Source organism: Otolemur garnettii, unplaced genomic scaffold, assembly GCF_000181295.1.
Source record: "Otolemur garnettii isolate 467f Iridium unplaced genomic scaffold, OtoGar3 scaffold00060, whole genome shotgun sequence".
Taxonomy (NCBI): Eukaryota; Metazoa; Chordata; class Mammalia; order Primates; family Galagidae; genus Otolemur; species Otolemur garnettii.
This window is the reverse complement of record NW_003852455.1, coordinates 10,555,171-10,567,894: the sequence shown is the minus strand read 5'-3', so window position 1 is coordinate 10,567,894 and position 12,724 is coordinate 10,555,171. Positions and strand designations below refer to the sequence as shown.

The window sequence follows — 12,724 nt, the reverse complement described above, 5'->3', positions numbered from 1 at the left end:
GGTGCGGCACAGCTTCAGAGCAGCTGGGAATTAAGGCTACCCCTCTTCTGGGGTCAGGGGAGCAGGCAGTAGCTTGTCAGCAGCTTGCTCTGTCTTACATCTCTCCCATTAGCTTGGTAGCACACATCTTGAGGACTGAGGCTGAAGGAGTTAACAAATCCACCTATCTCCACCCCTTAAAGAGAGAGCAGCGCGGCACAGGGAGTGGCTCTTTCTAGCAGCCCATCCCTTAAAACCTCCCGGCACCAGTTATCTGCCACATGTTCAACAAACAACCCTACCCCCCAAAATATTCATTAATGCAGATTCACAGTTAAAATGGCTCCAGATTAAAGCCGAGTCAGACATAATTGAGAGGGTGCTAAGCTGGATGACTATCAAAAGACATTTGATTAGGGGGCCTGCCAAAGCACAGTTCTAAAACCACAATTTCCATGCACAGTGTAATGGATATTATGGATAATTACCCAGAGTGCACTACTCAGCCACACAGCTGCCTACAATTACGTCCCCAACAGCTTCCTCCTCCACTTCACCCTTCAAGCTCCCCATGACGACTTCTTCCAGCTTTTTTCCAAGAGGTGGTATCTTCCTGACACTAACAAGAACAGGGCCCTCACAGTTAGACAAGGAGTAGAGGGGGAAGGCTCAACAGATGTTGTCTGGCCTGAGGCTGAAGTACCCGGGTGGAACCCAGCTGCTCCACCATGAGAGAATGGACACTTGAGGTTTGTGGAATGCTGGGGGACTTCAAGGTGGGATGGAAAGAAGCCCTTTCTGAAGAAACCAAGCTGCCCACTCAACTGCGGGAGACTCAAGGCTGCCACAGTCCTCTCACATGACCTGGGTGCTTGGCATTTATGAGCATTCTGGATTAATATTAGTTTCTTTATTAAGAAGGCAGGGGCCCTCTGCCATCTGTTCATCATTTTCTTTACCACTGGTAGGAGTGCAGAAGATTCAATAATAGCTTTGCAAAGGGTCATAACCAGGTTTACCTGCAGCTGGACAGCCTGTGCTTAGGCCCGAGGCAGTGGCAATAAAGTAATAAAAGCTTCTGTTTGTGAAATGAGATAAATCAATAAGGGCTGCCTGCATGCCAGACCTACTTTTGAAAAGCTTCAGTGAGTCTAGGCGACATGCTTTCCTTTTCTCACACTTCACAAAAACCAGGCCACGGTATGAGGAAAGCAGGGAAGAAAAGAATGGGGCTACGTGGGGCGCACAGCTCTCCAGGAGCGGGAAGCCGAAAATGTGGCTCCATTTCTACATCACTTAGCCAGAAAGAAAGGCTTAGAAAAACACAGCAACAGCAAACTCTGGCTTTGAAGGTAGACTGAGCCTAAGAGAAGCTATGTGCATTCTAGATGGTGATGCATGCCCGTTTCTGTGAATGAACACAAGACAGGGAATATACGAGCATATCTGCTTTTGGAACTGCCTTTAATAAAGCCTGTGCCTTATTGTCCCACCAATCAGGATTCTTTTACGTTTCTGATCCATACTTACTTTTCCTTTTCCCATTTTAACTTTCAGACCATTTCCTTCTGAACTGAGTGCCAGGTTATTATCTCCTGCTATTAACCTCCATGCCAACGTAATCCCCTTGGTGTGCTAAAGGGAGCCCTGCAGTTAATTGAACATCTAAAACTGAAGTTCTTGCTCAAATGCCTTCTAAGAGTGCTATTCCCATTTTAATTATACCCAACCCAAAGATACCTTTTGCTTTGCTGGTTTAATACGTATGTCTAAGGCCATGCTACCCAAAGAAGCTTATGTCAGTTTTGGGGGGGAGTTATTTGTTTTCAATTTAAAATCTTTCTGGATTCTAAATCAAACAGAAATTAAAAATGAGCCCCTTCAGAATATGCTAAGCTGAGAGCCTGATTTAATTTACTGTGTTATGTGATATTCAGGAAAGAGATTCTATGGTGTGTCTTCTCACACCATAGAATCAGAACCATAGAAAAGATACTGGTTTTGTCCACAGGCCTATCAAGTTTGGGGCAAAAAAAAAAAAAAGTAATAATATATATTTTTTATTATCAAAATAATGGAGGTTTATATTATCTCTCAAATATGTTAATGCAATGCCACAGAACACACTAAAAAAGAATCTAAGCTCATAGAAGTTACCCATCTCTGATAATTCTGTCTAGGTTAGAGCCATTTGAAATACACAGAGGGGTGGCTGGGGCCTGTAATATATAAGCAAAATGTTATATAGTATTTTCGTGTGGCCCAGATATAGGTGTGTGCAAGGGCTAAAACCAAAACAAGTCTGTACTATTGAAATAACATCTGAAAGACTTTCAGGAGGGATAGAATAGCCTATTTGAATGAAGTTCTTGTGTTTGCACTCCCCAGATTTTGTGGGAGTGTTAAAAACACTTTTTATGTGTGTTACAGTGAGAACTCTTGTCTGTCCATGGATCATCAACTGTTCTATTAGGAGGAAGGGTATTGGTAAGCCAACTAGCCAAGCCAGAATGTGAATGATAAGAAAGAGGAGACTTAACACAATAAAAAGCCTCAATGGAAATCTAAACAATCATCATAAATAAAAAATCAAAAATTGTCTGGGTCCAGCATCCAGAGCTTACCTCCTCCGGTTCTATCAGCTTGAACTCCATGCCTCGGCCTGTCCAGGCGATGAAATGGGCATTGGCCGGGTCGTCAAGAAGGGTGACCAGGAACTGCCACAGCTGAAGTGAACCTCGCCTCTGGTAAGGGGGGCCCTCCCGATACATGGTGGGTTCCTGTTTGACTTTGCCTATTTGGGACAAGGATATGTACACAATACTTGTTCATTTGGTCTAAAAGGAGTTGTTAATGGTGATTTGAACATTTAGCTTGGGAGGACTGACGGACATCTCTAACCCTCTAGCTTAGCAACAGACCTTGGATGGGGCTACTGACCTTCCAGTCTCTCAGGCACAACGCAAGTGTCATCAAAGTACAACCGGGGATCTTTTTCATATGAAAAACCTGAAAGAGAATTTCAAAAGAGACTACATTGCTTAACAAATTCTATCTGTGTTGTACTAAATCTGTGGATTTTAGGACTAAAAGGGGATTCTTTCGTTTCGGGTCCTAAGCCCGACTGCTGTATGTATGCCAGACGGAATTTTCAGGGACTTCAAGAGGACTTAGGCATTCGAGTTCTGATGTAATCACCTGAGCCTTGGTCAGAGCAGCATCAATTCCAGCTATTTGAGCTAAGTCTATAAGGAAACGCTGAGTCACCAGTGAGTTCCTTCACATCTCGTTTATGAGGCCTGCATCGATCAGTGTTGCTGTGACTAAGCCTTTCTTTCCATCGGAAAAGACAGCTTGTCTATTTTGGTTGGCCTGGCTGGATTTGGTTTATCTGTACTTAGTCCTGCCATTTTCCTTTTCACTAATATTAATTTCAATCTTCCCTACAAACCTGTAGGAAAGATTATAAAAGTGCTTGGAGGGTAAAGAACGTTAGAGGATTTGGAAGATAAGCTTAAAAGTGAGTTGGAGGTAATATTACCAGACACTGAACAGACTCTGAAAAGACTTTGTAGTAACAAAACTTACTCATTGTGTGGAGGATAAAACAGAAGCCAAGACAGGGGTAGGAAGGAATGGTAAAGTGAAAAGTAAAAGGAGTCAAGGAGAAGGGAGGATGGCCTGATATTCTTATCCACAAACCTTTAAGGCAGCAGTTCTCAACCTGTGGGTCATGACATTAGGAAGGTTGAGAACCATGTTACCAGGCACCCAGACAAAACCAGCAGTTCACATCAGAGCCAGTTAACAAGACGGGCTCAAGGGGATCACATCCTATAGTACAAGGACTCTAGGTGTCCTTGGTTTCTTTACCAGAACACCTCTCAGGAGAATGCTCCAGGAGCTCCTGTCTGACCACGAGGGCTCCCTGGGCTCTGCCCCCAGGTTGTTTCACCTGGCTGTACAGTACGGTGTACGGGAGCGGGATGTGCAGTAGGGGCAGGCAGTGGAAAGCGCTCTGCAATGAATGCTTTCAGCCGAGTTTTTGTGGCTTGAAAAATCCATAAGTAAAGGCGCCAAGACATCCTCTTGCTATTCTTTATTTCTTCAGTCAGCCCAGATCAAGTAGCTTCTTGGCAGGACCAGCACCATTTTTAGAGGTCTGGGACTAGAGAAACACGGCCCGACTGAGACGGTTTTGAGGTTTGTATTATTCATTTTTGTTTTCTCATCCATAAGCATGATTTCTCTGTTGCTTAACTACGTCAAAGAAGTATATTTTATTGGCATTTATTATTTAATCCACCAAATATTTATGCCAGACATTGTACTAGAACAGTGGTTCTCAACCTTCCTAATGCCGCCACCCTTTAATCCAGTTCCTCATGTTGTGGTGACCCCCAACCATAAAATTATTTTTGTTGAGACTTCATAACTGTAATTTTGCTACTGTTATGAACTGTAAATGTAAATATTTGATATGCAGGATGTATTTTCATGGTTACAAAGGGGTCGCGACCCACAGGTTGAGAACTACTGTACTAGAAGGAGAATAACATAGTCTTAGTCCTCGTTCTCATGAAACTTACATCCCAACTGGGGGAGACAGATGACAAAGGAGAAAAAGACATAAGCAAGACATGGAGTAATATGGAAGTTAAAGAAGGCAGGTCCTGGGACAGACTGATGGGTCCTAATTAACTGTATGATCTTGAATAAATTCATCTCTCTGAGGTCCAGTGTGTTCAATGCAAAGCTGAACAAGATAATAATTCCTGCCTTAGAGGGCTGTTATGAGAATTTAATCAGTTTATATATAGTTTGTTTTCTTGATCTATTTCTCTGTCTTTATACCAGAGTGCTAAGAATAGTGCCTGGTACGTATATAATAAATGATAGTTTAAAAAAAAATAGTGGTACCACACTGTAATAAATACTATTAAGAAATTACTTGGATATAAGAAAGTGTCATATATGCATAATACGGAGAATTACTCAGCCAAAAAGAAAAATAGTGAGCTAGTATCTTTTGTGATAAACTGGATGGAACTGGAGATCATTCTTCTAAGTAAAACATCACAGGAATGGAGAAATAAACACATGTACTCAGTATACCAGGTTGGATCTGATCGATCAACACCTAAGTGTACATATGAAAGTAAATCTCAATAAAAATGAAGTTGAGAGAGGAGGAGAGTACATACTGTCTGGGCAGGGGGCATGCTCATAACCTTGACTGAATTTGTGCAAAAAACAAAGTATGTAAACAAAACCCATGTACTCCTTATATCCTGAAATAATAATAAGGTAACAACTCTATGTTATAAAGTCTTCATAGCAGAGGCTGGCAAATACAGTGTGCCAAATCTGGCCCACAGCCTGTTTTCTTTTTAAATAAAGTTTTATTGGTACAGAGTTAAAAACAAAGAGAAATTACTTGGATAATGTGAGAGCTTTATCTTATATCCTCTTTCAAGGATTCCAAGTTCCTTGAGTATAAGAGGATAAAAACTATCTCCTGGCTATCTTAGTGTCCTCATAATACCACACACATTAAATGCTAAATAAATATCTGAATGAACGAGCGATTCTATATTCCATTAAGAAAAACTGAAGGCTATAATGCTTACTCTTTTAAGTCAGGGAGTCAATGACTCCTGATAAATTTATTTTCCAACATGGTAGCAGGAAACACTTAACTTTTATAACAAATTGGTATACTTTATATTATCAGCAAGACTTTCATAATCCATTATGCTTCGTGCTTTTTGCCTTGGCTGCTAAGAAGCTGTATACAGGGTGGACATAAAGTCTGTGTGCAATTTAAAGTCACCACTATTTTAAATATCACATGAACTTTATGTCTACCCTGTATACTTCCCAACTTTCCGTATATATTTTGATATTCCAGTGATGTTTAATGGTCTTATTAAAAGTCATTATCAGTGAACTATTTCAAAGTTTACACACCTGTCAAACTTGTCAGGCTATATTTAGAGCTTTTTTTCCCTCTAAGGTAAGGATAACACATTCACAGTACATAGAAATAAACCCGTAAATCTAGATTAAATTCTCGGTTTGGTTTTTAAAACTAATCAGATGAAACCCTGCCTGTAAGAGGCATCATTTTAGTGTATTTTGTGGTTTCTAGTCATTGCCTCATATGCTCCTCTAAAACATCTGGAAGATGCTCCTGGTTTCAGTGAAATTTAAGTCAGTTAAATTTGCACCAGTTGTGGCCACAACCACCTCATCGCTCAAATGAAGATGGCAGGAAGGAAGAACCTGTTTGAGGGGCAAAGTGGAAATGAAAGATTTAAAACACTGCGAGAGGACTCCAGGTGAACGCTTGAGGCAGGATGGCTATCTCAGCAATTACAGATGCCAATCAGAAACACTTGTTTTTCTAACTGTTTCATAGGCATCTGTGGTCAGGCCTCTATAAAAATTGAAAAACTGTGTCAGAATAATTTAGAATAATTAAAAATGTTGGTCTCTTTGAAACTAACTTCTTTGATGTGTGTGGAGTCAGGGAAAGGAATGGGAAACAGTGGAGGGAGACACACACACAAACTCACCAGATAGTCTGTGTGTAGTGTATAGTAAGCAACCCGATGCCTTACTAAAAATATTTCCTTTAAGAGCATGCTCTTTCCTAAATGTTGTAATTATGTAAAATGTTTTCCTCCCTCTCCTCCCCTACTCCCTCCTAGTTTGCCTGCTGCAGACATCAACTGCTTCTGTAGAAACATTCAGGAACCTGGAAGAGAGCCCAATACAGCTGTGCCCATCACAGCCAGTGGTTCAGTAGACAGCCCTTTCTCTCCAAGGCTGGACACTCAGAATCTCACAAGGTGTCCAGGGAAAACAACACTTGGTCTCCCAGCTAAGCAAGTCATTGGGAAGCAGCTATCACACAGAAAACTTTTGTGAACTAATCACTTCTGAACGCTACCCAATGCTTCATGGATATCAGCTCTTTTTTGACCTTTATCTAAAATGCTAGAGGACCAGTGGTTGTCAACCTTGAAGCACACACTGAAAGTACCTGGAAAGCTTTAAAAACTACTAGAGCCTGGGTCCCATCCTCAAATTTCTTATTTCATTGCTCTGGATGAAGCCTAGATATCGAAAGTTTGAAAAGCTTCCTGGGTTCAAATGGTTCTAATGGGCAGCCCAAGTTGAGAATCACTACACTGTATAGTTCTTAAACTTGAAAGTGCATCAGAATCTCCTGCAGGGCTTGTTAAAAAACACAGATTGCTGGGCCCCACCCCGGAGAGATGTATATGACTGAAAACAAGACATACTTCCAGAGAATTTGTTCTAAGAAAAAAATCTTCTCTCTATCAACGTCCAAAAGGGAAGCTCTGAACCTACCATATCTCACCTCATACCTTTGCCCAGGAGGGTAACTTTAAACACTGAGTCTACCTCTCAAGCCTTTCCATGTCCCACAAACTCCATCTTAGTACCCAACAGGGCTCCTTTCTGTCAAAAGAGTCCAGTGATTGGCTATTGTCATCCATTCAGGCAGGAGCTATTCAACAAATACTTTTTGCAGCTTTGAAAGCTCAATTACTCTCCCCCACAAAAAGGCTCCTTCTTCCTTTTGATTCACATCTAATTACTTCTTTAAAGAAATCCTAAATTTTAAAAATCCATGACAATGCAGTAAAAACAAACAACAACAAAACATAGGCCCTCACAAAAGCTGGTAGCAGATGCCTTAAAAATGTCATACTCCTTTTATCTAGAAATTTCGGGAATTTAGCTTGGAGAATTAACCAAGGGAAGGTGAAAAGCTTAACTAGATGAATGTTCGTCTGGGTATGGTTTATTTGAGAATATTCTGGAAATACTTAATGTTTTCAGCAGCAGGAGGTCAGTTAAATGCTTACGCATGCAATATGTACTGTGTGGCCATTTGAGAGGAAATCAGAGAGGAATGGTTGATGCTACAGAGATCCCACTGGCTATAGAGTGTGGAAAGAGACAAAGGTATGGGCTGAGCCTACAGGGCTTGGCTCAGAATTCTGGCTCTACTCTTAATAATCTCTCTGAGCCTCAATGTCCTCATTATATCATGGGTCTATCCTATGGGACAGCTGTGAGGGTTAAACAATTTAGGTCAGTGCATGTAAAGAACTTAGTGTTTGAAACATAGCGATTGTTCAATACGAGTTAATCTCTATTGCTAAAAGAAAAAAACAGACTATAAAACAATGCGGCCTATATGATCTGTATAATTCTATGTTTATGTATGCACAGAAAAGACTGCAAGGGAATGATTATCTCCGGACAGTGAGATTTAATTTTCATCTTTTTGTCTGTCCATATTTTGTGTAACCAACATTTATTGCTATGGTAAGAACAAGCTACTAAAGTTTATATTTAAAACAGAACTAGCTCAAAAGAAAGTTCCTCCAGGAAACTGAGATTCTGGCTCCCTTCTGACCTCTTCTGTGAAGCCCCGTGCTCTCTAACACTTATGCATCTTATTTGTTCTAAATTACTTTCACTCCAATTAGTAGGTCAGTGCTAAGGAAGGCAAAGTCACAGGCTCAACCCTACCCACGGCTCCTGCTCCTAATTATAGTGAGATTATCTCAGAGATTTATTGAATTAGTTGGTCCCAAAGGGATTGAGCACAACATTTGAACAGACACAGCACATCCTTGACATAAAACCATCACCTTCGCATACAAATAAATGTCAGGTCATGTGATTCTAGGGTTGTGGGTAAATTGCTTTATGTCTGTTCTCATATTTCTCCTTTCAGGGATTTTTAATTTATCCAATTAGAAAACATTTCTTTTGTGTCCCTCTATAGTTCATTTTGTACATCACATATCTCAACAGTCTCATCAACTGCTCCAGCCCCACTCCCCATATCCCTCTATTTTTCCACTAGCTCTTTCAAAGTTAGCAAAGGTTACCTTCACTGTAAATTTCCCTACTGTGTTAAATGTGGCAACCATTTATCATGTAATAAAAATGACAATGAAGAGTTACCTAGCCAAACATCCAAACTAAGTAAAACCTAGAAACACATTTTAAAACTCCTAAGACAATCTCGGGCCCATATAAAAGTCCCCTTACTGGTATACAGTAGAACCTCCATAGTTGACCACCTCCTTATCTTGACTACTGTAAGCTGACCTAATTTTCACAGCCCATATGTGCACATGTACATTTCAGTAAGGTACATCTAGTTCTTTATGTTGACCACCTCCATATGTTGACCAGTGTGTTACAGTCTCTTTGGTGGTCAAGTTACAGAGGTTATGGTTTAGGCCAGTGGTGTTGTATAGCTATATAACCTCCATGTCTGGAAGTGCAGAAACCAGATGGGTACATCTTTTTCTTCATACTGTCCTATACATTTTGGGTTAGGATCATTGCTATGGAAAATGATGAAAGCCCTCACAGTGCTTAGGAGCATGCCTCAAACCCTGTGTGCAAAATAATCAAAAACTATGATCAATTAGCTGTCATCTATGATTTCAAATCTTAGCCTAGACACTGAGCAATTTTAAGCTTGAGTATCACTTTAAAAAAAAAAAAAGCAAGCTCTTTACCTTCGTGGCTGCTGGAGAAATAACCCCCTCTCATGTAGGATGACTGGCAGTTAGGCACTTCTAAAAGGGAAACACAGGGGGACACACTACCGTCAATAGTTTCTGCAGTAGAAGGACACCAATCAACTGCAGCTCTGTAGCCAAGCCCCTAACCTTCTCCTGCTCCAGGGTTATGTCCTTTTGGCCTTGTCTGGGGAAAGAGGTACCATCTCAACGGACAAGACGGGAAACACAATAACCCACCATCTGAAAGGAAGACAATTCTAACCAAGAGTTTGGGTAGGGAAGAAAATGATGCTTTACTTCTATAATTCACTCACTTTAGAAATTAGTTAATATCAAATCTGATGAGCAAGCCGTGAGGAAGAAAGGCTTTCACAAGGCCGGTCCTGACTCCTGGGTTTTAGGGTGGGAAGGAGGAAGAAGATCACTTTAGATCTTCTCCAGTTTGCTCCCCTTTACTGCTGGTGGTCACGTAAAAATTTTCTTCAAGAGGTGAGAGTATTTTTAGGCCAAAGGGATTAAGGGATTTGAAGTTATGAAGCCCAGACCAGAAGAACTGACAAGGATGGGGGACTGTGGTTTGGCAAGTACATTTTTGCTATGTTGAGACTGTTACACCAAAACCAAAACACAGTCAAGTGATCACTTCTCTTCAGGCATCACGTTATCAAGGTGCCATCAAGAGGAAAGATAGTGAATTGAGTTGTGCCCATGTGGTTTGAATCTCTACTCTGGGAACACCATTTAGATCAAAGAATTACCGATAAGGGAACGTGCTGAGTATCTTGCTTTAAGAGAGTAAGGTGGGGTGAAAACCCATTGGGACAGATTAAAATGTCAATCCCAAAGGAAAAAATGCATTTTTCTGAGGAGTAGGCATGGCCAGAACATCAAAGCCTTCAAAAAGAATGCCGGTGGAAATTTTTACAAGTTATCACTACCTGACACTTGGTAATTTTTCTGTCATAAAGCAACAGATGTCTCCCTTCTGCCTACCTCCCCAGCCTTTCCTATAACCAATGTCTGCCTGAATGGAGCAATCTATGTATTATCTCCGAGAAGGAGAGAAGGCCAAGAATAAATTCTTTATTCCATTCCATTTGCAAAAGCCAATCAAGTTCAAACTGCCCCAACCTTCCCCATGGTCTTTAAGAAAAACACACAGAGGAAAGGTTGAAAATCTATCAACTACCCTCAAATTCCTTTAGCCCCAATTGCAAAAAGAAAAGAAAAAAGGTGAAAAAGTTTAAGTCATTTCTGAAAGGGAAAGGGGAAATGAAGAGGAATAAACAGTTTCTGAGCGTACAAGCTCCAAAATTCCAATTCTCCTTTTCCCCCATGCTCTCATTTAATGGGAACAGAAAGGGGGAAGAAGAAGCTCCCCCAAGTACAACTCAAACTTCTTGATACGCCTATGTTTCTAGGCAAAAAGTATCCCATAAGAATACAGCAGGTGTCCTAACATGTTAAACCTCTCCCTGAGTATACCAAGAACCTTCCCAGATATAAGCATTGCAATAGAGTGAATCTTCACGCAGTGAATCCCATGAAGCAGTCAAGACAGCCTTTTCCATGGTATATCCAGTAAGCCACACAGCTATGAAATGGTGTTTCTCAGAACACCATTCGTTTCAAGAATAGAAAAACTCCTGTTCTTATATGGAAGCTTAATGGGTCTGTTGTACTAAAAAACAAAGCCACATATCTAGGGGCAGGACTAAAATACAGAAAGAAGGTTCCCTATGTCCATGAGGCTTGAGGTTAGCAGGTCTTAAAAAGGGGAGTACCCAAGAATGAACCCCAACAATCTGCAGTCTTTGAGGTTTACTTTGTATCACCACTTTCAAATGCCTATTGTACTTCCCAGCATTGGCACTGCTTTTCTGATCTGTTTTTGTATTCAGTTGTCCCTAAACATGTCTGCTTTACTAGCTCCTAAGTTCTTTGGGGGCCATTCTTATAAACTATTGCCCAAAGCCCTGCATATACAAGACATACACAGGACAGCAATTGTGAGAATTAAGAAATGAAAGGCGTGATTTTATGCTAACCTGAGTCAACGCAGTAATCCCGGGGCTCCTGCTTGATGCCCATTGGTGACTGGAACCCATGTGCAGGGGGGCCTGGCAGGCCTGGGAGCCCGTGGTCATAGAGTGGGTCATGGTATTCTTGTTTGAATCCCTGAGGGGGTGGGGGAGCTGCAGGGGCAATGGGTTCTGACATTTGCCGGTGGTAACTGGGGCGATTATCTCCAGGAACTCCTGGCTGAGGAGGGAAGGGGTGGCAGGGTTCAGACAGTTGTCTCTGAAATCTGTAAGGAGAAAGAAATTTTCTTGTTTACCTGAGACATGATAAATACTATGATTGAGCATTGGGGATTAGAAGTTCAGATTAATGAAATTATTTACAAAGTATTTATTAGTGCTTATTTCTGGGCATTTTAGCCCAATCCCAAAATCACACTGCATGTTTCCAAGCTCTTAAGTCAGGGAGTGAAAAGAGATAATCAAAGCAATGACATGGTATCCTCTGATCTTCCATGCATATTTATTTCATGCACAGTCTATCTGTACAGATGGGCCAGATTACACATCTGAATATTATATAAGAACATTCATTTGTAAATAGCACTAACATATACATGAATTTTTAAAGACCAAAAAGTACAAATTAACCAGTTAGAATATGGTGTAGAAAAAGAAAAAAAATCATACTCATAGTAGTGATATAAAACATAAAATTCCCAGGAATAATTAGGAATCATATAGCTCTTATAAATCTTAAAATTGTTTTCTGAAGAGTAGAAAGATCTAAATAAGAGAAATATTTATGACTTTGAAGCTGTTGATTCACTGAAAATTATTCCATAAAAGCAAATGCCTTTCCAACCAACTTGGCAAAATGATTCTAACCTTTACCAAAAATAGTAAATAATATTTGAAAGTAATGACATATTAGACATTGACAAATTATAAAACTATGGTAATACAGTAATATAAGGAATAAAATACTGGTAAATCTAAGGAGTTAAATGTAAAGTCAAAAACTGTCAACAGTATTCCAGAATTTACTACTTGCTAAGGTTAGCATTTCAAATTAGTAAGGAAAATACTTAGATCTCATATACCACATTCCAAAATAAATTTTTTTTTTTTTTTTTT

The 12,724-nt window shown here is 40.3% G+C and overlaps 1 protein-coding gene across 2 annotated transcripts in view; it reads right to left on the bottom strand.

Moving 5' to 3' along the window:
- Positions 1–12,724, bottom strand: part of ETV5 (ETS variant 5) — a 63,771-nt gene that overhangs the window by 8,888 nt on the left and 42,159 nt on the right. For both annotated transcript variants that reach the window (XM_003792724.3, XM_023514850.1), the window contains 4 exons: positions 11,615–11,874; positions 9,561–9,620; positions 2,920–2,988; positions 2,604–2,773 (listed from right to left, as the gene is read on the bottom strand). In XM_003792724.3, coding sequence (XP_003792772.1) covers positions 2,604–2,773; positions 2,920–2,988; positions 9,561–9,620; positions 11,615–11,874 — 559 coding nt within the window. The remainder of the gene's footprint in view (positions 1–2,603; positions 2,774–2,919; positions 2,989–9,560; positions 9,621–11,614; positions 11,875–12,724) is intronic.